The sequence below is a fragment of the Helianthus annuus genome, chromosome 1, assembly GCF_002127325.2.
Source record: "Helianthus annuus cultivar XRQ/B chromosome 1, HanXRQr2.0-SUNRISE, whole genome shotgun sequence".
NCBI lineage: Eukaryota > Viridiplantae > Streptophyta > Magnoliopsida > Asterales > Asteraceae > Helianthus > Helianthus annuus.
The window spans coordinates 146,383,925-146,410,232 of NC_035433.2; the positions used below are offsets into that span (position 1 = coordinate 146,383,925).

At 34.0% G+C, this 26,308-nt stretch overlaps 1 protein-coding gene and 1 long non-coding RNA gene across 2 annotated transcripts; one reads left to right on the plus strand and one right to left on the minus strand.

Moving 5' to 3' along the window:
* Nucleotides 1-5,882: 5,882 nt before the first annotated feature.
* LOC110883772 (probable indole-3-pyruvate monooxygenase YUCCA4) lies at nt 5,883-9,286 on the minus strand. Its single transcript, XM_022131425.1, has 4 exons — nt 8,251-9,286; nt 7,451-7,699; nt 7,231-7,356; nt 5,883-6,350 (listed from the first exon to the last, which is right to left on the minus strand). Exons 1-4 carry the CDS (start codon nt 8,872-8,874, stop codon nt 6,132-6,134), a joined length of 1,218 nt encoding a protein of 405 aa, XP_021987117.1. The 5' UTR covers nt 8,875-9,286; the 3' UTR covers nt 5,883-6,131.
* A 2,736-nt stretch (nt 9,287-12,022) lies between these two features.
* Nucleotides 12,023-14,498, plus strand: LOC110940958. Its single transcript, XR_002593716.2, has 6 exons — nt 12,023-12,777; nt 12,880-13,079; nt 13,218-13,338; nt 13,692-13,837; nt 13,972-14,196; nt 14,290-14,498. It is a non-coding gene; the product is annotated as an uncharacterized LOC110940958 (long non-coding RNA).
* Nucleotides 14,499-26,308: the final 11,810 nt, after the last annotated feature.

Sequence of the window (26,308 nt, forward strand, 5' to 3'; positions counted from 1 at the left end):
AATAATAATCACATGACTCCCTCTAGTCGCCCCATGACCACTCCTGCTCTTCCAGACAGCAAGTCTCCAAATCCAAGATGCCTAACGACCTGCGAGCATGCAACAAGAGTATCAGACAAAGCTGGCGAGTTCACAGTTTTAATAAAACGTTAGTTACCAAGTATTTAATCCAGTCTGTTTAACAAATACGAAAACAATGCTGATAATATCTCGATACTGGACAAGACGGCTCCTGATGTATGTTTTGCCCGTTCCCTAGTGCTACTATCAAAGCACTGGGCCCGACTGGGTCATTAGTTCACACCCGCCCTCTCTCAGGAACGGGGAGAGGGTGCCAAATCTAAGTAGCGCTACCAACTAATACCCCGCTACCACCCACGATAGCAAAAGATGGGACTTAAAAGATAGAGAGTGAGAATATTATCCAACATCCCAGTTTTACCCAAAAGATTTATCCCTCCTCGGGATACCCACTGACTGTCCCAACCACCGGGACGCATGCTCAAAGTAGTGAACTCACCTTTGATTGCTCAGTAGATTATGTTACTTGTTTAACAGTTGATTAAATGCGTCCTACCATGATTTACCATCAACAATCAGTTTAATGAATTCACATATCACGTATCAAATCACACATACTACTCAAGCGCTAAATAATCAAACATATAATCACTACGTATGTCATATCAAGCATAGTTCATACCATCCCGTTTGCAATTACTGTTTGGGGTCACGTAATATCATAACAATCGCACTACACTAGTAACATGTCCGAAAGTACTCCGTTATCCACAGCCAAATTCACAACACATGATTAATCACATCTCTCATTTAAGCCAGACAATTCAAATGTGCAACCCAATGGTACACTCTTAGTGTTCCCATTACTGGATCGGCTCAACTGTAAGAAGAAGAGGCTGACCCCATTATAATTTGATTCACAATAGTCCATCCGATTGGACCTAAACCCAATGCACAATTGAGCCCAACCGGAACACCCAATAATTATTCGGCCCCTAACAAAGTGACCCGCAGACCGGTTCGCAGCCCACCCAACGTACCAGTCCATGATGTTCATTGCATATGGATCTAGCTTAATGTGCAGCCCAATTCCCATTCATTTTACGCGATGTTGGGCGGCCCATGTTTCACTTGTACAACTCGGCCCATGTTTCATTTGTACAAACAGATCATGATTTATGATTATTAACAACAACATATAATAGTTTACAAGCAGACTCTATAATCAAATTTGAGGTCTATCACAACTATACTCATTTTCGGATCATACATAAACCATCTGAACGTTCACATTAATCATGTTTTAACCATATATTTATAACTCAAATAATTGGTCATCCCTATAATAGACGTAACAGTATCAACCACATAACATTAATAATAATAATAATAATAATAATAATAATAATAATAATAATAATAATAATAATAATAATAATAATAATAATAATAATAATAATAATAATAATATCAATCATGTAATAATCCCTATTTGATGAATTTATCATCCCACCATACAATACAACTATTAACAGATTTTCATCACAATCCTCATCATCAAAAAAATCATGTAATTAATTGAATCTGATCATGACCATGAAACTTTTATCATACAACTTCTTGTCACATATTAAAACATAATCAGCAAGCATGTCTTTGGCCAAGTAAACATGTGCTCGATTAACATCATAAACAATTTCGATTAACACTCTAATCAAATAACTTAGTTAATTCGTATCAGGCCACAAGTTGAACATTAAGCAAACATGAACTGAATTCACTAACCGGAAGTCTTGGTTGAACAAGATGATATTGCGAATGGGGGGGGGGGGTTCTCCTGTTTGCCGTACGAACTAGGATGTGTATAGGGTTTGGGTTTATTCTTGTGATAATGATTGAGATATATGCACGGCCCCCTTAATACAAATCGAAACAATGTGGGCCGAACCCACATGTGCTAATCTATAACTTAAATGGGCTTCTAATACCCATGTTTGGCTTAATAACCCAAGTGATGGTTTGGGTTATGCGACTTGTGTGAATCGGTTTCAACACAAGTGTGGACCGAACACAAAAGAGGTAATAAGAGTATATGTGTGTGTGTGTAGCACAAGGTTGCGTTTACGCTCAACCGTTTTAACATACCAAGTAACATAAAGGACCAAGAATGGAAATTAACATGAAAGACAAAGAATTAATGAGGAATCAAGATTACCAAACTAACCTTGGAATTTCGGGTTGTCACAACAAGGACAAAACTAGCAAAACAGATGTTAGCTTTTTTAACAGAACTGATATGTTTCAAGAATGTTAAGAACAAAAGTGATACAAGTCTAAAATTTGGCTTTAAATTACATAACTGGATAAACCATAAGGGCGGAAATGACAGTTAACTACTTATTATACTTCATCTAGTTTCAGTTCTTCATTAAGAATGTAGTAACTAGGGTATTTGTCTGTGTGTTTGTGGTAGTATGTTATCACGAGAGCATCCGAGTGATATCAATTCAGTTCGTTACAATACTGGTACAATACATGCACTTAGTATAGAAATCAACACGTGTTTTACATTAACCGTAAACGACATAAACGCAACACTACCAACACCTATGTTATTCAAGCGGTATCAGTTGGTTCAGATCGTCACGATACTGATACTGATACCGATATTCATTTATCCTCACAGACACCGTTGTAAAAATGAAAACTTATCAAAAGCTGAAACCATAAATATGAGTACATGTACCGGTACCGATATTTTTTGGTACGGTATGTTATGATATGGTGTTGTTTATCAAAAACAATAAAAAAATGAAATAAGGTACCTAACTTGATGTTGTTCGGTCGATTCACTATAGTAGCGGCACAATATTCTTTATCAAAGAGGAAACCATAAACATGAATTCAAATGTTGTGCGGTCGGTTTCGATTTTGAAAAAAAAAACCATATTAATAATGGTATAATGATAGATAGACATTAATTTTGATGGTGATTTTAAAATGAAAATGACAAAGAAGATAAAGAGCATGAATCTTATCATCGAATCTCAACTAACAAAAATACTTTTGTTTACCATCGAAGATAATAAATAAAAGTAAATTTGGATGAAATATAATGATAACCCATCTTTGGTTGGTTGTTTGGTGCTTGATAGACTCTTGGAATCCAACCTTTGTGTGTTTCACAAAAGTAGCATCCATCATTTGTAAAAGTTATATTTCTTAATAAGATCTTAAAAGGTTATATTTGGATTTACTTGGATACTATGTTTAGTCACTTTTATATTTTATTAAACAGTTACTTTAAGTTGTAATACAAAATCCAACTTTAATATAAAAAATATATATATCATCTTCCATCTTAGATAGAAGAGATAGTGATCTAGATTCTATTGTGTACCCTTTGTTCGGATTTGTGGTCAAGTCCACTCAACATTTTTAGTTTAATGTAACGCTCTGTTCACTAAACAAGGGGAAAAAATAGAAAGTAAAAGGAAGAAGAAAAAGGAAGAGAAAGGGAAAAAAAGATGTTCTTCCTTTAATTTCCTTTTAAATCAGAAGGAAAGAAAAAAATTAAAGAATTTAGTCTGGTTTTTCGAGTTTTTTCCCAAACTAGTGTAGATACAAAAAGTATTTACCTATTTGGGTACTTTGAAAAATATTTACCTATTTGGGTACTTTTCTATATCCCTTTAATTTTTTACCTAATTTATACATTTCTTTTTATTTTTCTACCAAAAGTTAAATTAGATTACTCATAGAATTGGAATCAGCAAAAATATGAGTAATTATTTTTTGTAAAAAAATAAAAAATTCTGCAAATATTCAAAAAAAATCTACAAAAATTCTACAAAAAAAATCTGCGAAAAATCCACAAATTTACTCCCCTAAGTTATATCGATTAAGTGATAGTAATTTGGTGGAAAGTTTGATATTTCAAACAAGTTTATTTAAACTCAAGCAATTTATAAAATAAAGTTACAAATTTCGAATTTCTTGAAATTTGAGTTTTGAGAAAAGATCCTAAGTATTTTAATTATTTCAATTTTATTAATAGTGATTATTTCTCCAATATTCTTTACGTATAAGTAGTTTGTTTTTTTATAGATATTAACCCCAAACGAACTACACAATGTGGACCATCAAATCCACCAACTATTACCCTATAGATTATATGTTTTTTTATAATATTTTTTGCAGATTTTATTTAACTTTGAAGAATTATTGTAGAATTTTTTAATATATTTTTGCAGATTTTTGTGGATTTTTCGCAGATTTTTTTAGAATTTTTGCAGATTTTTTTTGAATATCTGCAGAATTTTTTATTTTTTTACAAAAAAATAATTACTCATATTTTTGTTGATTCTAATTCTGTGAGTAATCTAATTTTACTTTGGGTAGAAAAATAAAAAGAAATGTATAAATTAGGTACAAAATTAAAGAGATATAGAAAAGTAACCAAATAGGTAAATATTTTTCAAAGTACCCAAATAGGTAAATACTTTTTGTATCTACACTAATTTAGGAAAAAACTCCTGGTTTTCCTTTCATTTTCTTCTTTAAATGAAACTTTGGAACACAACATGTTTTATTTTCTTTTTTTTTTCCTTTCCTTAAATGAAACTATGGAACACAAATATTTTTACTTTCTCTCTATTTCCTTTCATTTCTTTCCATTATTAGGGGTAATATTCTTCGCCAAGTCGACTACATATTTCTTTTAAGTCCCGGTTTCGCAAAGGTGAGTATAACTCATAGTTGATAAAATGTTTATGGCAATAAAACACCAACTGCTTTGTTTGATAAGGTAAACTCAATCACGCTTGATGATTTTTCTTTTTTTTCCATGTTCAATACTTGTGTTTCTTGTTTTTTTTTTTTTGATTGAACGGTAAATTTGGATCACTGACGGACCACCGGAGTATTATCGGGCCACCAGCGGAACCACCCGATCATATCCATCTCCACTAGGCAATAATGTCTATACACAAATTCAGGAGAAAACTCAATAAATCTGGAAAAAAACCCTTTGTGGGAATCAAACCCATGACCTAATGATCATAAGCCTTATCTCACCCGTTGTAGATTTTGATTTTTCAAGCAGTGTGCCTAAGGTCCTGTATATGGATTCAAATATCCGATGGAGCCCCATTTCGGCTCTAAGCGCTTTAGTTTGATGATGCGGATGTGGTTGGTGCTTATCACTTCTAGGCTTCTACACATTATATTGCGTAAGTTTAACGGTAACGGGTGCTCACTATAAAAAAATTAAAAAAAAATTGTAATATTAGGATGCGTGATTTAGTAATGAGGTAATTTGTGTATATTGTGTTTTCCTGATTTAGAAGAACTGATGTAACTAAACTTTCTTAAAACTTTCTAAATAAAAACTCTGAAAGTTTTTCTTTTACCTCACATTGTTCTTTTCATTTGATTTGATTGATTCATATAAACTGCTTATATAAAATATAATATTTAAGACATTTTGTAAAAATATAGGCATATTTATTATTTAGTTTAGTTCTAAGTTTTAAAATATGTTTTAAAAATACTTTTACACCAAAGTAGTTGACTTTTCATACACATAGTATCTACCGTTTTTAACAACAAATGTTTCTCTTTTACACTAATAATTCTAAATTATTTCGCGTTATATACAAGTATATGCATTACTATATATTTATTGAATAATATATTAAATAAATAAAGAATACTAGTTTGAAACACAACTTAGGTAATTAATTCATATCATAATTAACTTTTACCAAGTAATCTTACAACTTACAAGCTCAGCTTCAACACTATAAACGATGGAAAAATTGTTTGAATGCATGAAAATAATAAAATACAACCAAGAGCCATGCACTAAAAGGAATAAAAGAACTTCAAGAGTGAATTACAAAACTTGTCAATGTACAATCTAACCCCACCACCCCTCAAGTAACAAAAGAACATCAGAAATTTTGAACCTAAAAGACAATGTTGTTTTGCAAGCATTTGAACTAGAAAATTAACAACCTCCCTCACCCCCACTCCCCCCAAAAAAAAGTACAATAATGCCACTGCACCATCTAAATAAAAATAAAAACCCTATTTATCTCTTATTTCTTTTATTGATCATTACATGACTTTAACCTAAACTCGTGCTTTGAATTGCTTGTCAGGTTCCGCCATTGATCTGTAACGTCTTTAGCAATTTTAAGCGCATCACATGTTGTACCAAGAAGACCTCTTCGGGTAAACCCAACCGTGTATAACCCGTTCTCTCCTTTCCATCCATTTGGGAAAGGCGTTTTCGGCATTCCATCATCGGTGAAAAAATCACTTCCCTGAAACACATTAAATACAAATATTTTGTTATAGCAAGGGCTTGTATTATTTATACAAATCAATGATATTTAAGTTGAGAGTTTATAAATATTTTTTTCTTATAAATTAAAAATAATAATACACTTATTTGAAGTATGTGGGCCATACTCAATGACCAGACTCATTATGAAGGACAAAATAATGAGATCATAATATGCACAACACATTTCAATTCTGATTCTCTCTCTAGATAACTGCAGCAACAGAATATCTTATGGTAACATTATTCCAGAAATAAATTTACTACAACCAGAACATTTCTTATTGTGATTTATACAATATGCATCAAAAGGTGTACATTACTCATGATTTAGAAACTTAGTTTTTGTCATTTGTAAATTTGTTAAGCTCATTTATAAGCAAATTCATAAAATAGAAGAAATATAAGAATGGGAATACTTGTTGATAGTAACATATCATAAAATGACAACAAAAATGTTAAGAGATTGAGAACCCTCCAAACAAGTGCCATCAGTTTTTCACTTTTTTGGTTACTAAAAACCATTTTGTAGGCTTCTGTGTAAGGCTTAGAAAGTGATGTGAGATAGAGAATAAGATAAAATTCTGTAAAAATATTTTATAAATAAGTTTGATTTTGTTTTTTCTATAATAATATATAACTATCATAGAAAAAATAGAAGGTGTCTATTTTCGACGGTCAGGGTGTTCACAATTTGATTTTCTATGGTTTTACAATTTCAAACCGAACCATGAACAATGTTATCATCTGTATAATAGGGTATCTAACATTAACCATTGGTAACTATGTTATGCATGATTTTAATAGTAAAAACAGAACAAACCATTATATGTTATCACAATTGGTGCCATAAAATTTACCTTGAGCCAAAATGGCACATTGCTCTTGTATCCTGTTGCCAAAACAATAGAATCAAATGCAATTTCTTGACCATCCATAAATCTTGCTCCATTTCTAGTGAGTTCTCTCACTCCTTGCTCCACCACCTACAAACATTCCAATAAATCACAAAAAAAAAAAAAAAAACATTTGTCTTGTACAACACATTAACACATGTGTCAGGAATCTTTCGATAGTTACCTTGATGTTACCGGATTTGATAAGAGACAAGGCACCGGTGTCGAGCACCGGTGTCTTTCCAGTAGCATTTTTAAGCTCAATAGGGCCGGTTTTTGGTCGCTTAAGCCCTAGTTTATCGGTGTTTCCAAGTGTTAAACTAGCCATAAACAAGATTAATCTGTCCACCACTCTAAGTGGTAGCCATTTGAGAAGTGCCATAGCTATTCCAAATGTTGTGAATCCAAACATCTCTCTAGGTAGAACATGAACCTATATTTGCATCAAAACAAACAAGCAAATGTCACACAAAAGTCAACCAAGTCAACATATTTTACAAAATCTTGATTGCATTGAAATAAATCAATAATCATCCAATATACAAGTTTTAAAGCATGGGGTATATATAATTACTATTTTTTTTCAAGAAACACCTTTTTTTGACAAAAAGATGAAATACCCAAATGGAAAAAAGTAAACTTTGATTGTTTTAACATAAAAAGAAAGAATTCAGGAAATACCCACATGAGAAAAAATCTTGATAGTATCAAAACTAAGGTGATCTTGTGATTTCAACTATTGTTGTATATTGTATAATATTTTTCATAAAATAAAAAAAGACCCATTTCAAAAAGTGAACTAAAAGTCTAAACTCTAAAAGGCAAACTTGATTGACTTTGACATATAAAATTACAACAACAATAATACACTAATCATCACAACCCCCCCCCCCCCCCCCCCAACACACACAACACCTTAACACACACACACACACACTGAAAAGAACATAATAATAATAATGATGAAAATGATGATGAACTTACAGAGTTTCTAACAACCATAAAAGGACTTGCATTGTAACGGCAAAGGTCCAAACTAACCTCCATACCAGAATTCCCACACCCAACAACCAAAACCCTTTGATCTTTAAACTCACAACCACTTTTGTACTCACTTGTATGCTTCACCACCCCTTCAAACTTTTCAACCCCTTGAATCTCCGGCACCACCGCCTCCGCATTCTCTCCGGTAGCCACCACTAACCACCGTGACACATACACACAATCTTGTGTACTCACTCTCCACACACCATTTTCACCATCAAACTCAGCTTTTTCCACCAACTGGTTAAACTTTGGGACAATGTTAAAGTGTTTTGCATAGGCCAACATGTAGGAAACAAACTGGTTTTTAGAAGGGTATTTTGGGAAATTCTTTGGGTACCCAAATAATGGAAGCTCACAAAAATGTTTAGGGAGATGAAGCTTTAACCGATCATAGGTTTTGTGTTGCCATAAAGATGCAATGCAGTCACTTCTTTCAAGAACAAGTGATGGGATTCCATTTTCTTGAAGACAAGCTGCAACAGCTATACCAGAAGGGCCAGCACCCACTATTATTGGCCCATCAAATGTTATAAAGATCTTGTCTTTTTCACAAGAATCCATTAAAGATTTATCAAGAAAGATAAAAGGATGAAAACCCACAACAGAAATGTAAGAAGATTGTGAAATGAGTAAGAAATTAAGGGTCTTTTGAAAATCTTGAAAAATACTCTGTTTTTCAAGAATGTGCTTTTTTTTTCAAGAAATGCTCTGTTTTTGTTGTGTTTTAGTTTAAAGATTTATCAAGAAAGATAAAAAGATCAAAACCCACAAGAGAAATTCAAGAAAATTGAAGAATGAGTAAGAAATGAAGGATCTTTGAAAATCTTGAAAAATACTCTGTTTTTTTTTTCAAGAAATGCTCTGTTTTTGTTGTGGTTTAGTTTAGAAACCAAGAGTTTAAATGGGTGTGAGTGAATTGAAATGTGGGTTTTTTTTTTTAAATTTTCTGAGGGTATTTAAATGCAGAGAGAGATGAAGATGGAGGCGTGTAGGGTTAAGGAAAGGATTTGGTTCACTTTCTCAAGGCTTGTTTCTTCTGAGGTGTTGAAGTGAAGTGAAGGGGCAAAGTGAAAGAGGGAGAAAGGAGGGAAAAACTATAAATACATTTATGTGGATGAGTGAGTGAATGACTCTGTTTTACTGTGTAGTTGAGTTGAATTTATAGGGTTATAGGTGGGGTCATGAAGTCAGTCATCAACTCTACTTGTTAATTTTTGTATTTTGATAATTTTAAATGATTTTTTTCTGGGTTATAGGAATTTAAAAAATTATAAGGCTATAGTGTGTGAGAATCTGGTTGGGACATGATTTGCCACCTAGGAAAATGAATAAAAGGTTACACCACTCCCTTGCTTGATCCACCATGGTTTGAATTGATTAAACCATGGCAACCATGATCCTCATTTCCATTTTTCAACAAATCATTTCATTTTTTCTTTAGACAAAGATAAATTATAATAAATAAGGGGCTAGTGATTTTGATCATGACCACACCCTTAGGGTAGTGGTTTTTGATGATGGATTAAAGGTGGATTACATGGCACTGACGTAAAGGGTCATGGTGGTCATAAGGGTCATGACCACACCCTATAGCCTAACAAGTCATTCTCCATAATCACCAATTAGGTGGGGTATTCAACATACGACAGAAACTAAAAAAAATTCGCCATTAAAAAAAAGACACAATCATGAAAAAGATATAAAATTTTGAAATATATGACTAGTAAGAGCGTTCGTAACGGGGTGTTTATACACTCGTAAGCACAAAACCAAGGATGTGATATTGTGCTATTATGTGCTTTAGTCATTTTTGGCTTTGGTGTTTATGGAGATGTCCGCCGAAGGCAAAGTGTGCCTCCCAATATATTTTACTAACTTTTGTAGGTTATAAAGTTTTTTTTACGTCCAACGTTGCGACGAAACCGAGTAAATGATGATGTAATACGTATGCGTTTTGAATATAAAACATGTTGTTTAGAAAAAGTCAAACCATTAGAGCGGGTTACTTTATCATCGTACCATTTTATGATACAAAATAAATACTTTATTTTGAGTACAACTTCGTTTTTAACAAAACTTATAATGGAATGTCGAGGGAAAAAATCAACCACAACTACGTACTTAAGTTTTTTAGAAAAAAGTTATAAACATAATTTATTTACAAGTATCAAATTAATTGATAAAATAAAAAAGAATTATTAAAAAATTGGTAAGGAAATATGTGGTTTAAAAAAAGAAAAAAAATAAAAATATGTTAGTAAAAGTAAATATAATAATAAACTATTATAATATTAAGATAATAATAATAAAAAAGCTATATACTATTATAAAAAATAGTTACTATTCATGGCCCTTCGTTAAGAATATACATATAATTTTTAAATATAAAAAACATAAATATTTATATATGTTGTAAACTTATTAGCTTCAATAAATAAACTTATAACATTTTAGAATTTATATATCTTAGATATAACCTTATACAAAATTTAGAGTAAACTGCCATTTTGGTCCCTGAGGTTTGGCCAGTTTTGCCACTTTAGTCCAAATTTTAAACCTTTTGCCATTTTGGTCCCTGTAATTTCGTTTTTTTGCTATTTTGGTCCAAGTTTCAAGTTTGGTCAGATTCCCCAACTAAAACCCTGATATTTTGTCTTTATCCTCAGGGGTGTTTTGGTCATTTTAGATTTATTATAAGTCAAAATTGATTAAAAATAATCAAACCCAAATACACCACAAATCAACAGTCCTTTCTGACCCAAATACACCACAAATTTACTTCAATTTCATTCTCAGTTGTTACAAAAATGACATCTGCATCATTCTACTGTGATCAATCAAAGAGATCGTCGAACAAACCTATGATTTCCCCACAACGATGTCAAAATCAAATCAAGCGGATGATGATGAAGCAGATGATGAATTTTGGTTGCTTCGAAGACCACCAGCATGATGATGATGATGAAGAACACATAATCAAGCTCACCGGAATTGCTGAATTACGTTTTAACCACCACCTGCCTCTCTCTCTCTATCTAGCACCCCTGACTCTATCTTTTCTCTCTCTCTCTCTCTAAATAACCCTCTGTCTCTCTCTCTCTCTCTCTAACACCCCCAAATCATCAGCCACCCCAAATTAGGGTTATTAACATACTTGCAAATCCTAACATTCAAAGCCATTTCCTTAGATACCACTACTACAAAACTAATTTTTCTAAGCGAGTAGAAAACTCATTTTGGGCGGTGGGGGGCTCAAAACCGCTCAAAAGAAACATGCCCACGTTAATCCAAACTTAAACAACCTAAAAAATTGTTTTTCTGGGCTATGTTTAAAAAGCGCCTAAAACTATACCTTTTTTTGAGCTACATTTTGAACCGCCCAGAACATTTAAGCTTTAAGCGCCAAATATTTTTTAGTACCCCGCCCAGTTTTTTCATGAAACCCTAATACCCAAACACAATTGGATACATATGCCTTTTTCGTGGATCCTTTTATCCTCCTAGATACTTTATGAAACCCTAATCGACATCACATCTTTCATCCTTCTCAATTTGACAGGTTCATCCATTTTTTCACCGAAGCTAATCAACAGGTTCATTACCCTAATTGACAATACATGTTTGTCTAATTTGCTTATAATTTTATATGCTTCTACAGGTGAGAACCTAATCGGTATCATCTCTCTTAGGTTCAGTTTGGAACTATGGAATGGCTCTTTTTTATGGTTTGGTTGTTCTTAATCTGATAATACTCATTATATACTGTACACATTTTTGTATATTTTGTTTATGTATATTTGATCTCTAGACAAGAGTGATGAATTGCGGTTGTTTAGTTTGATTCAACTCAAATTATCCATTTCTGTAACTCACCTTACAAAATTTGTACTAAGTGGATCTTAATTTGAAGAGGATTACTGCGTTTTTAACAGGGAATTATCGGCATAAGGTAGCTTCTTCTCTCTTTTTTATCGTTAATTACTCTAGTTAGTGTAGATTTTGTTGTTAATTTGATTTAGGTTTCTCTTTGCAATGGTAATCTTAATTCGTTCACAAGTGAAAATAACCTGTTAAATCTTTCTGATTCTGCTCATGTTAGACCAATAGTTGAATTTAGGTTAATGAGATACTGTTATTAATTTCAAATGTGTGAAAGTTGTTTTGTGGATAAAGTGTGAAACCTTAAAAGGTACTTTATCATCATCGTCATCATCATCTATAATTGGTATATTATGCACATTTACAATTGTAGGTGGTCTGGTTATTTTTTCCTTTGATTGGATCTGGTACTAACATCTTGGTTCTCAGATAAATTCTCCAATTCAGCTTCAACAGAGGAGCCAGAGTTATTGAGATGAGAGGCGTGGAGCCTCTGTAACTTCCTTCAACAATCTGAAGCCAAACTTAACTACCACAGGACTAGTCTCAGTTGCCTTTGCAAACGAACCTGTTAGCATCGCCAAGGTGAACATCATATTGTAACTTCATCGATATAAGATGTTTGTCATGCTCAACTTTGTGACCTTGAGCTTTGTGATCATTATAATTTGTAATGTTTGAATGCAGCCACCGAGTGTAGGTAGTTCCTTAGTAGCTATGTCTGCCTCTCAAGCTCTTGGTATTGAACGACTATTTGTGGTTCTTTCGTTGTATAAAACTGGGGCTGGATGGGTATTGAAAGGAAAAGGACCGACAGTGTGTCTATTCGATGATCATAATCAACAAAGCGAACGGCGAGAGATTCAGTATATTGCCACCATTGTATGGTACGATAGTATAATAAATACGTGGTTGCCTTTTCTTCATTGAAAATAGATGAAAATGTACATTGTTTATTTTTTTATAAGTGACTTATAGCTTGTTTAGTGATGTTTTTTTTCTTACGGCTGCTGTGTGTTGGCCAGAGGAGGTGACTGGAATTGATGAAGCTCAACCTTTTGAAGATCTCCATTATTCCTGTATAAAAGCCGCTAACCATGATGGTCAAATTGTAATTGTTGTTTGTTTGGATGGTCACTATCTTAGGTAACACCAAAAATTTTTTAAATTATCTTTTCTAGTTTGTTGCAGTATAACATATTGTGATTTGATGTCGAACATTTTTGCATGCTCTCTGTTTTTTATATAAACACGCATGGGATTAAACATGCTTCTGTTTTGAACCGTTTGAGATTAAACACGTTTTGTATTGACCCTCTACACAGTTAAATATAAAAAATCTCTAAATTTATATCTTTTAGCTTCCAAATCTTCAAGATTTTTTGTCAAAGAAAGTGCTAGCAAGTCTTTGTACTTTTTGTATGGTAAAAAACAAACGAAGGCAACATGTTTGAGTTATAGATTTTTTTCACTGAAAACTTGTTTATTCTTATTTCCAGCTTGGTCCAAGGGACTCTCTAATACGGTGCTTTATAAAGCGTAACCGAAGATCATTGTGGATCCTATTTTATATGTGGCAGATCATTGTGGTATTTAGGTCAGCAATTCCTGTTGTGCTCCTTACTGCCTAAAACACGACATTTAGGTAACCTTTTTCGACGTGTTTGTTCAGGATTTATGCAATTCAGTTCCAATATATGATGTTTGTCTGTCGATTGTTCAACAATTATCGATTTTGTAAACTGATTTATATAATTATTGATTGTTCAACATTGATAGCCTGATGGCGAAATGCCAAGTGACAAGACTGTTGGGGGGCTTTCAACACATTTTTTAGTGAAACATGTGCTGGAATACACGTTTCACGTGCCATTTTCATTGACCTTGAGCCCACTGTCACCAATGAAGTGAGAACTGGTTTATACCACCAACTGTTTTTCTCGGAGCAGCTCATGTGCGGGAAGGAAGACGCCGCAAACAACTTTGCACGAGGCCACTATACCAGTAAATATCACACTCTCGTTTAAATGATTATAATTTAGGTCTCCATGTGTGTGTGTATATATATATATCTTACTTTTTTATTTGGTTTTTTAGATTTTGAACCACGCAAGAGAGATTACACAAGCAGAAATCGACGAAGATGGTTGAAAACATCATGCATCAGTTTTTTAGTTCGGTATTTAGTGATGATAGGTAGACATAGAATTAGTTTAGTTTTTTGATAGGTAGACATAGAATTAGTTTAGTTTTTTTTGAACAAGATGTGTACACTATGTATGTTATAATGTAATTAAACAAGTTTTTCTGAATTTGTTTGGGTTTGTTGGTTTTTGACTGCAATGTAGTATTTTTTTAATTCTTTTATTCTGGGCTCCCATTACTCTTTTTGAGCGTTCCATAAATACATTGTTCTAAATTCCATTTTGGGCGGTTTACTAGGTGTTTGGGCGGTTCAATTTGAGTGGTTTTGGTGCTATTTTGGGCGGTGAGTCGTGTTACTTTGGGCGGTTCTTTACCCGCTAGAATACACATACACTTTTTCCAGCGACGTTTGTTTGGGCGGTCCTAAAACCGCCCATAAACTTCAATTACACCGCCCAAACAAATACTTTTTCTAGTAGTGAACCCAGAAAGCTCAACCCGTGTACGGCGGAGATGAAGGACATAAGACCAGGCCGGAGTTTTTGAAACGGTGGTGGTGGTGCTTGGCAGAAAGGAGAGAGGGAGAGGGAGAGGGAGAGTGGTGATGGTGGCGGTGGTGATCTGAAAGGGGAGATGAAGATGAGGGTTTTGAAGATCTGAAAGGGGAGATGAAGATGAGGGTTTTGAAGATCTGAAAGGGGAGATGAAGATGAGAGTTTATTGATTAATGTGTATTGTTTAATTAAAAATGTGTTATAATAATTCCAAAATGACTAAAATTACCCCTGACGGTAAAGACAAAATATCAGGTTCTAAGTTGGGGAATCTGGCCAAATTTGAAATTTGGACCAAAATGGCAAAAAACGAAACCATAGGGACCAAAATGGCAAAAGGTTTGAAATTTGGACTAAAGTGGTAAAACTGGCCAAACCTCAGGGACCAAAATGGCAGTTTACTCCAAAATTTATAATATCAGGTTAGAAAGTTTTAATAGTTAATAAAATTATGGAACATATATAACTTAAGAATTTGTAAAATTTATACATTTATAAACGTTTATGTAATAGTTTAGTTTGTGTAAATTTAATTATATATTAATCTAAATGTTTGAATTTTAACATATATTTTTATTCAACTTTATACAAGTCAAATATTTTAAATTGCTTATAAAAAAGATTAAGACCAACAATTCGTATATGAACAGAAAGCACTTGTTGCATTAGACATTTATTAATTTAATCAAGTATAATTGACGTATTTTTTAAACAAACAAAAACCTGTATAAAGAAAGATAAAATGCGATTTGGTTTGGTAACCTAGATTTGGGGATGGCTGATTTAGACTTTGTGAACTGTGTGTGGTCCTACTGAAATTATTAAGTAACACAGGGAGAAATAATGCAAAATTCAAAAGTAGATGGGGGTCTTTTGAATTTTTTTCGTTCGTTGGATATCATAAGATGTAACTATGAACTAGGTCGTACGTGGTATGTGCATCACACTTGGATGTTTGCATGACCATTTTAGATTTTTCATGTCTTAGGACAAAAGACAAATTTATTAGGATTTAGGCAAGATCTTTTTTGTGATTCTATTGCTATTAAATGAACACATATAATCCTAAATTTGATTCTATAAATGTTTGTTGGATCTAGTTGTTAGATTTGGATATTATTGGATTGATTCGGGCATGAGGTCACTATCTATCATTGCCATGTGGTTTTGTTGGAACCCAACAACATCACTAGTTATCGGATGCTACTTGAACTCGAATTAAATCTTACCATATAGTATTAAATAGTGGGCGAGTCAGGTTCTTCTATTAAGATCGTGTTTTGCTTGTTTGGACTATATATTTACCCTTAGATCTTAGACAATAAGTTGTTAGGTTTTATCCGCACACCATCGTCAAGTTAAGTCCCATCCTTGCGAGATTATGGCTAATCTAGTTTGGAACATTTATTTTTCTTAGAGTAAACTTCCGTTTTACTCCCTGTGGTTTGGTCACTTTAACGATTTTGCCCTAAACCTTTAAAAATAGTCATTTTACTCCCTGATCTATGAAGCCCTTCATAATTTTACTCCCTGCCCCTAAACGTCATCCATTTTAAATGTTAAGGTTTAAAAAGGTAATTCATTAATGTGGGTTGGGAAAAGACATAATTGCCTATCAGGTGTTTTGCACGTTACAGACTTTAATGTTTAAAATGGATGACGTTTAGGGCGGGGAGTAAAATCATGAATGGATTCATAGATCAGAGAGTAAAATGGCTATTTTTTAAAGATTAAGGCAAAACCGTTAAAGTGACTAAACCACAGGGAGTAAAACGGAAGTTTACTCTTTTTCTTATGTTAGATATAGTGAGGTCTTTTAGCTTAAATAAATAAATGTCATGTTTAGCTATAACTATTCAACCATGCAACATCGTCTTTAGCTATCACTTTTTGAACATGTAGACATCATTTTCCTCATGAGTTGATTCTAAACCGTCTTTACTGCGATCACTATAAACTCTACAGATAAATCTATCAAAGTAAAAAGTAAATCTTTTATTCAATTTTCATGTAGATTAATAATAGTTCATCTCTAAGTAACACGCAGTCGATAAAATTGTTCATATACTACATATGAAAATTCATGAAATTCGCCTAGGTGATCTTTTCGATCACTAAGTTTCTTCATTGTCATTATTTGTCGATCTTCAACATTTCGCATATTATCATCGAGGACTGCTAGAGTTTCTTAAAGCCTCCTGATTGTTGCAATAGTTCCAATTGCATGATCTGTGGTGGTGGCTACAGGCTCAGTCAGCTTTGATATATGTTACATATTGCGGAAATCCCCAAATTAGGGTTCAAGTATTGCTTACATATTTATTTATTTATTTACTATATAACATTTGCAAATTAGGGCGAATAGTGATTCAATTTGATTGAGTCACCGCTACATCCTGGATTTCAATTTAATATTTCTTTTAGCAAAAGTCTAGAACTACCAAGTTTGGTTTTGGTCGAAGAAATACTAATTTTTAATATTTATTTTTATTATTAGCGTCACTTTTAAGTATATTTTGTTTTTCGCTTATAACTTTTAAAATACGATGATTTATGCCATGCGACATACTTATTTTTTTTAATCTAAGTATCAATATATATATATATATACACATACACACACATATTTTCTTACAACGGAGTAGTAAATAGTAATATATGAGTGATTGAAGCATAAACGTGCAATCATCCATGTCATCAAAACTACCTCATGATTGATCATATATATACACACACGGTGACGACATTTACCATTGTTATTATCATAATAGTATAGTATAATACTTTACAAATTACGAATATAGTGTTACAACGTTTTCATTTTTATCTACGTTTCAATAGAAAAATGTTTTTTTTTGTTCGTTCAGTGTTGTGATGAAATTAATTGATTCCTACCAAAAAACATTAAACTGGTATCTGTATTATCCGAACTTATACTAGTACACGTTTTTATTGTTTTTGATTAATGTATATCACGTGTCGATACCCTCTTAGCATATCTCTTTCGCTTGTTATATCGAGTGTTGATATCGTAAAACTACTATAACAAATCAAACCGTATTGATATCGACGGAATAACCGCTGTAACATGCGGGGAATCCCAACTAGTGTATAACTAGACATGAAAAAATATATGTAATAACACTATGCTATACAAACTGCTATAAAATCACCCTAGGTTTATAAATATTATCTTACATTTACATCTAGGTTCTAGTCCCTTCTGATAGTCTTCCTATTTTATCAAAGGGGTGTTCCTATCCAAGAGCCTACAACTTGAAAATTTGAAAATTGGACGATGAATAATTTATAAAACAACTTGAAAGTTTTTTTGTTTCTGTCCAAGAGGCTACATTTTATAAGCTCATAAAATCTCTTCATGGCATCAAATAAACATTAAAGTAACAGAACAAAATATATGAAGTTTGTTAACATATGGTGATAGTTTACCTAAATATATGATGGTTGGTAACATAAACCTGTTTCTAGTAAAAAAAAAAAAAATGGATCCTTCTAATCTTGTATAGATTATTAATGTCAAGTGTCTGTCACGAGGATTGTTAAGCATACGTTTAAAAGATTAATAATTTCTCGAATCAAAATATATCTTATTTCAGAAATTGATGGTTAGAGTTGTTACTTGAGTATGAATATGGTGCTAGAATTTATTTCTTCTCACAGTCTATGATTATTATCTTCAAGGTGTTTATTATAACTCGATCCAAAACAAAATCGGGAATCAAATACTTTTATTTTATTATTGGAATTAGTTCCTCGAATTCTTTCATGTAAGACCACACGGTCTGGGTGTGGAAATCTGGCTTGGAGGCCAGTCCACGCCCACCAAACCACCACGTGGTGTTTTCCACGGCACTGTGAGTGGGAAGGTTTGTGATTAGTGGTTTGTGGTAGAAGGTTTGTGATTAGTTGTTTGTTTTTAAACACTAGGTGAGACCTTTTTCATGCCCAACACCATCCCGTGCTTTTTTTACCACGCCCCTTAGCTTACGTGACTACCACATGACGTTTAATGCCTCATCTTCAACTCACTCCACACCGTATAGTCTAAGAACTCAAGAATGAAGAAGTTCAACTAAAGTAAATATATCACTAAACCGCAGTTGCATCTGCCATCCACGCCACTAGCACCCCGCCTCCAGCCATCTGCCCACGCCCCAGATCGCTGTCCATGCATCTGGAACAGCCCCGCCACTGGCAACCTTGATCGTTGCGGCCATCACTGGCGTTGTTCCCACAGCGACACCCAAACTCATTACAAATTCAAATTCACTTGATAGATTCAGTTCATCTGAATTTTAATTACTGTTAGCAAATTCCAAATCAAGTTCTTCCGTGTTCCTATTCCTTTGATTAATTCCAACTTCATTAAAAAAAATTCTTTAAACCAAACACATCTTTAGTCCTCCAATTCCAGAATGCTTAATTCCATATTATCAGTTTATGTTGTCCCAATCATAATGAACCTAGTATCTAACACGCATTACAACATATGACATCACATTCATGATAGCTATCATCTCTTCTTGACCGAATGAATTACAAAATCACTATTTTCTACATTTATAAACCGAACATTTACTTCTGTACAGTGGATGACATTTACATAGACATCATGGATATTTGAGACCCATAACTATATGTTTCCATATAGCAAGATCATAGAATCTGATATATGATGAATATAACGTGCGATCCACATTTTCGGTTACTGATACTATTTATGTTCTACAGTTGTTGGCACTGTCATCATCATCATACTCAGTAAATCCCACCAATAGCAAAACTAAAGTAGGGTGTGAAGAGGGTAAGATGTAGACAGCCTTACCTCTATCCTGTAGGAATAGAGAGGCTGCTTCCAGTGAGACCCCTCGGCTTGATGGTAGTTTTGCATCAAACCTTGGACATAAGTCACATAACACTCGGCAATTAAGACAAACGCGAATTAGTGCATGTACTCCTTTGTCTTTCATCTATCAACGCCATCACATGATGCACGATTAACCATCCCCCTCTTTTAACATTATTTTCATGAAATTAGTTAATAACGTTAAAATTAGTGCACTTTCACTTTTGCCCCCCGAGCGCCCACACGCATATACATTATATGCGCATACTGCAAGCGTGACGTTTAGTTGTTGGCACTGTTTCATATGTATATACTGACAAGGCCAGCATTTTGATGTCAGCTTTTGTAGGAAGAAAGAACATGAGTTCTGTGCTTGGTTATATGATTTGTGTCTGGCTATGATGTTATTATCGTTAGTTTTCTGAATTCTGATGCACATGATGTGTAGCCGCTTACTTCACTATCTATACCCCAATTGATATGCTAAAGTTCCACTCAATCATGATGCATTTTGCATATTGCAATCATCAATATTCTGCCTAAGTTTAATCTGCAGAAGCGTGACAAGGGCACTTTATGGTCTGGTCCAGGTCGGGCTAGGTCTACCTTCCCATGCCACACTCCATGATGTATATAACTCTATCATGTTGAAATATAAAGTTTCCTTTATTACTTACTTGGTTAGAAACTCGTATATAATACTTGTTGAATAAATGAAATATTAGATAATTAGTAATGAAAATTTAGGAATTGTAAAACGATATTTTGAGATTGTTGGATTGTGAAAGCTTTAATCACACAAAACTTAAATTAACGTACAAAGATGTGTTTGCTGTTCAAGAAAAACCCTAATTTCATTCATATTAAAACTTACAATATATAGAATAAAATAAATACCCACTAACCCAATAACTAATAATTAGGTCCACTAATCCATTAACCCACTAACTTAATCTTGCTAAACACTTCAATATAAAAAACACATGACTATACTTGACCAATAAAAACATACTTCTAGTCTTCTATTGGCCCGACTTGTCCCATCAAGATTAATCCAACAGAGAAAAGATATATATATATATATATATATATATTGAGATAGAATACGAATAAGTAAAATAAGAGAAGCGGAAAAAATAATGTTAGGTCACAAAATTGCGACACGTGACGCAATGAGCTACTTATTACTTATTAGGTATAGATTTTATTAATTATTCCACATTGCTAATGGGTTCGTCGCATGATCATTTATTTCTAGTCATTGGTTGTTTGTGGGAACTAATTTTTATCGGTACTTGGTCGATGATAACTTAGGGTGCAACAGTCTAGGTATTTCGTCATAAATGTATGGGAAGTTCCGACGCAGTTAAGAAATTTTCGAAGGAAATTTCGCCTCTTTACAGTAGTGTAACATGAACTTCATTATGCCCTTTATCGCTTTCCCAAACTTATGAAAGTTCTAGACATAAACCTAACTTTGTTGGACAATGCGGGTAAAACAATCTACTAAAAACTTGTTATATTTGTCATTTAAAGCTTGAAAACCCTACAAAATGATATAGATTATATATATAGAACAGTAGTTTAAGCCATGGTTTTTCCTGTTAAGAAGTGAGGTATTAAAGAGCAATGATACAAGTATGAATGTTTGAGGCCCCATTGCATATAATTATAGGAATATTTGGTATGGTATGATGAGAAAAGGTGACATGCATTTCCATTAGAACAGTGAATTGGTTGGTGGTACTTAATAACTTTCCTCCACAAAATCTGCAACAATATCATAAGATATACTATTTATAGTACCAGAAGAGTTGGCCATCAAACGTGGGATGGGATGTTGACGATGCACATTCAATACAATATAAGGACAAGTTTAAGGTTTGCGTAAATCAACACAAATATATGTCTAGTTCATTCAGTTGTTGACATGTAACTTATTCATTTTCTCTCTTTTTATGTTTTCCCTTGGAGTTAAATGTCATTTTAGTCCATGTGGTTGGACAATTTTGTCAGTTTAGTTCAAAGGTTTCATTTTTTAAATGTGGGTCCAAAAAAGTTTCACTGTTTCCATTTTAGTCCACTTGGTTAACTTAATCCATTTTTTCTATTAACGAGAAGGGCGATTTGGCTATTTTAACTTTTAAGCCGAATATTTATGTTGATTTATTAGGCATACCGGTCGTAAAAATGTGTATGATAAACTCTATATCCTTGGTTTACAAACTCATGTATTTCCTCATATGTGTAAAAATGTGTATGACAAACTCTATATCCTTGGTTTATAAACTCATGTATTTCCTCATATGTGGATATTATTTACTTCCTCATTTGTGCATGTAAGCAACTGCGCCCGTTTTTAACTTACTCGTTGAGTCCACGATGGATAGATATCGGTTTGTAATCCTCGATCGTATATATATTTTTAGGCGTGAAAGCATTGGCGAAGCCACGCCCCCCCCCCCCAATTTTTCCGAAACCGCGGGGGGGGGGGGGGGGGGGGCGCTCCCTCGGACATACACTAAGTTGCGCCCCTGCGTGAAAGCAACTTCCCGTTCTGAACGTACTCGTTGAGTCAGCAAGGGATCTTGGCTTCAGTAATTCCTAGATAGTATAATATATTCCATGTTGCATCGTTTGATGGTATACATTTGTCAAGTTATTCGGTCGGACTTCTTGTTTACATAACATTTCGTCATTTGTTATAATACTCCTTAATTAATCGGGATCATGTTAAGGTTCAACTTCAAGTGAGCTTGTCTAGCTTATCCACACATTCACATATACACATGATACATACCTATACATTCCACACATACACATGCATGTATATACACATACATACATACATACATGTGAGAGATTCATCTTGCACTAAAAAGATCTAAATGGTTTAGAGACGGCATGGAGGCTTACTTTTTAGGTGGCTTTCTTCATTGGAAGTATCTCTCGTTTTAATGACTCTCTCTCCCCCATCTCTCTCTCTCTCTCCATGCAACCACTATTTAAAAAATATCCCTAGCTACTCTTAGTCTCCTATGATGATGAATGACCGGAGGTTCTTCATGTCCGTTCCTTTTGAATATCTTCACTTTCACTTATTTTATTATGTTCAAAGGAAGTGGATAGATTGATCATGTGTATGTGACTTTAACCTAATATATCAGCATAATAATAGGTGCTCGTGATTTTATTTTATTTAATGAACGATTAAAATAGCAAACATTAGATCTTTTACAATCATACAATCCCTAACCCAAACACATGTATATATGTTTCACATGAGAAATTACACTAAAACAATATATGAGGGAAGTCCAGGTCGTAAATGTGTAATAAAATTAAAATGTTTGAATGTTAGTCAGGGCCGTCTCCGAGAATGATAAAAAAAATTTTGGGTCTCAGGCGAAACAAAAAAAATGGTATAATATAAACTCATCAAGATTATAACCCAAAACATTAACTAATTAGTCATATAATCACCTTGTTAACAAGATCGAAGAGTCAATTAATTAAGTGAATTGATAGTTCAAAACATTTTATAAAATAAAAAATGCATGGGAATAACTGGAAAATTGTTTAGGAAATAAAAATATAAAGGAAGAGTTTAGAACTCATGACCTTGATTTTCAAATTTGAGTATCTTAACCATTGAACTAGCTTCTTTTTTGCTACTAAAGTCATTTATTAAGCATTTAAGATAAAAGTGCTCATTTAAAAATCTTGACCCTAAATTTTTGTTGGGCCCTATAAACCTTTTGGGCCTTGACGTCTGCCTGGGCTGTCCAACCCACAAAACCGGGCCTGATGTTAGTTTCTATCAGTCGGAGGGTCAATGACACATTGACACGTAGATCCTACGTACCACAATTCCACATGGAAAGAATAGAGTTAGCCATGTATAATGTATTGAAAGACAATCATCTTGTGATCATTTATGGGTTATTTTAGATTCATATCTTTTTTATGTGTGACTAAACCAAAATTCCATTAGCAATAGGGTGGTGGTTTATTGGTAAAGACAAAACCTTTAAACATTACAACAACAGAGAATAAAAAGAAATTTGCCGTTAAAAAAAAAACAAAATTCCATTAATGTGATGAATTCATGGAATCATGGATGTGAAAGTTGTCGGCATGTCTAATGATAAAAAAAATCAACTAAAAAGAAGCACAGTATATTAAAAATTCAGTTAAAACATGATATATAATATAATTATATTCATGGGCGGCGTTTATGGTGTGCGGGGAAACCACCGCATAGTGGCCGTGATTTTGAGGGGCACGTGTTTTTTTTAAAACCGATATATATATATATATATATATATATATATATATATATATATATATATATATATATATATATATATATATATGTTAATTTTTTTTAAATAGTATACTCATACCAATTTCAATATAGTCCTATTTACAAATCAATTTTTATGGTTTATAAGTGGTTGTGTTGAAATAAGAGATATGATGAAACAGTGGTTAACCAACGGAGGTTAATTCACTAGTCTCGTCAAGTAGGGTTAATCCCTTCTTTCCGAGGATCGGTGGCTAGATCGTCTGCTAATCTGTCTCCTGCACAAGGAAAACACACCATAACTCGTAACAAGGAGGATGGGGTGGGTGGTGCTCCTTGTTACCACTCTCCGGCGTGAGAATCAGTAATTTGCTTGAGAGCAAAGTGTGTGATAGTAGTAAGAGTGAGAGAGTTTGATAAGCGATACCTCAAACCTGATCCGGGATGGGTATTTATAGTCGAGGAGTGAAGGAGGGTAATTGAGTGGCTAGACTGACAACGCGCAGCCCCTTGCAGGTGTGTTAGGCTTGTCGGTCACGGAGGTGACGCCACGTCCCACTATGGCTGTCAGCCTGTTTGCCAGCGTTGCTTACGTGTGGGCTGACAGATGACTGTCATTGGTGCCACTTGCTGTTTTGGTCACCTGAGCCAAGATGTCAGTCCCACTTGTATCGTTAATAGGATGCGGTGCTAGGTCGCATCGCTACCAGCGGTAACCGCGGTTGTTTCCGCGTCTCCTGGTTTGACGAAGATGTGTATAGGATGTGGTGCCAACCCGCATCGCTATGTGCGGTAACTGTTGTTGTTACCTTATCCCTTGTCGTGACGAAAATGTTTATATGATGCGGTGCTAAGCCGCATCGCCATGTGCATTATTCGTTTTCATACACAAGGTAAGTCTTCTCATCACTTGACAGATTGGATTCGGTATTTGCGTTCGCGCATGCCCGCATGGTGGCAGATAAGTTCTTGCTGGTGGGAGTATTTGATAAGGGTGATGGTCACTCGCAACTGCTTCGGTGTGAGATTTGAGACCATACCCCTTCAAAATACCATCTAAATATAGGGTCATTTACAAATCAATTTTTATGTTTCAAGCTCGAACATAGTACATAATTGTTAGAAACGCCCCCAATTATATTATGTTATATTATATTATGTATAACAATGATAATTAAAATAACAAAATTTAGTGGCTAGAACTTTGTACCATATATCTTTTGTTCACATGCAAAAGATTATATTAAATGATATGTTTAAAACACAAAACAATGTAAAAGTCAGCAACCCAAAAGGTCCTATAAACAATCTTAGGCCGGAGGGTATGGGGGGCTCTATCGTGCCACCTCATTATCTATAGCGCCTCCCTTGACGTCACCATCCACACCAAGCAAATTAAACAGGGGCGTCATTGATGGGGCTCCATCATAGTAACGAGGAAGAAGGACTTTATCAGGTGGGGCCCACATCATTTCAACCAATAAAATTTTTATTTTTTTAAATTTTGTTTAATAGGGTGCTCCATCCCATACCATGCAAGTTAAAGGAGGGGAGTGATAAAGCCCCATGACTGACGTGGATCCTAGGTGGCGCTGATGTGTCTTGATAAAGCCCCTAGGGGCTCCATCCCACACCCTCCAGCCATATAGAACACATAGAAAGCATGTATTTTGGAAACACAAATAATTAAAGAGGCATGATTACTTTTAGATTAAATTTTATTTATTTATTTATTTATTTTTTGAACGGCAAATTTGGATCACTGACGGACCACTAGAGTATCATCGTGCTATTAGTGAAACCACCCAATCATATCCATTTCTACTAAACAATAATGCATATACACCAATTCAGGAGGAAACCCAATAAATTTGAGAAAAAACCCTGTTGTGGGAATCGAACCCATGACCAAATGGTCATAAACCTTATCCCACCACCAAGATGCCACTGGTCTTTAATGCCATGGGCAAAATTATTTCGTTAGTTCTCCAGAATATTTCAATCGAATACAACTCTCATTAAGAAATCGAAGAATAATATGTTTGTTTGTGAAATCGTATGAACCAGCCAGGGGCTCTGCCCCTTAGACCCCTCACTACTAGAAAATTGGGCTTTTTCGACGGCTTTTACAGTTGCAACATAGTTGCAAAAGGGAAATTGCGACCGTTTTGCGACCGTAATTGCAGTCGGAGAAACACACGTAGCAAAAACTCTATTGCAACCGAGTTGCGACTGCTACAATCT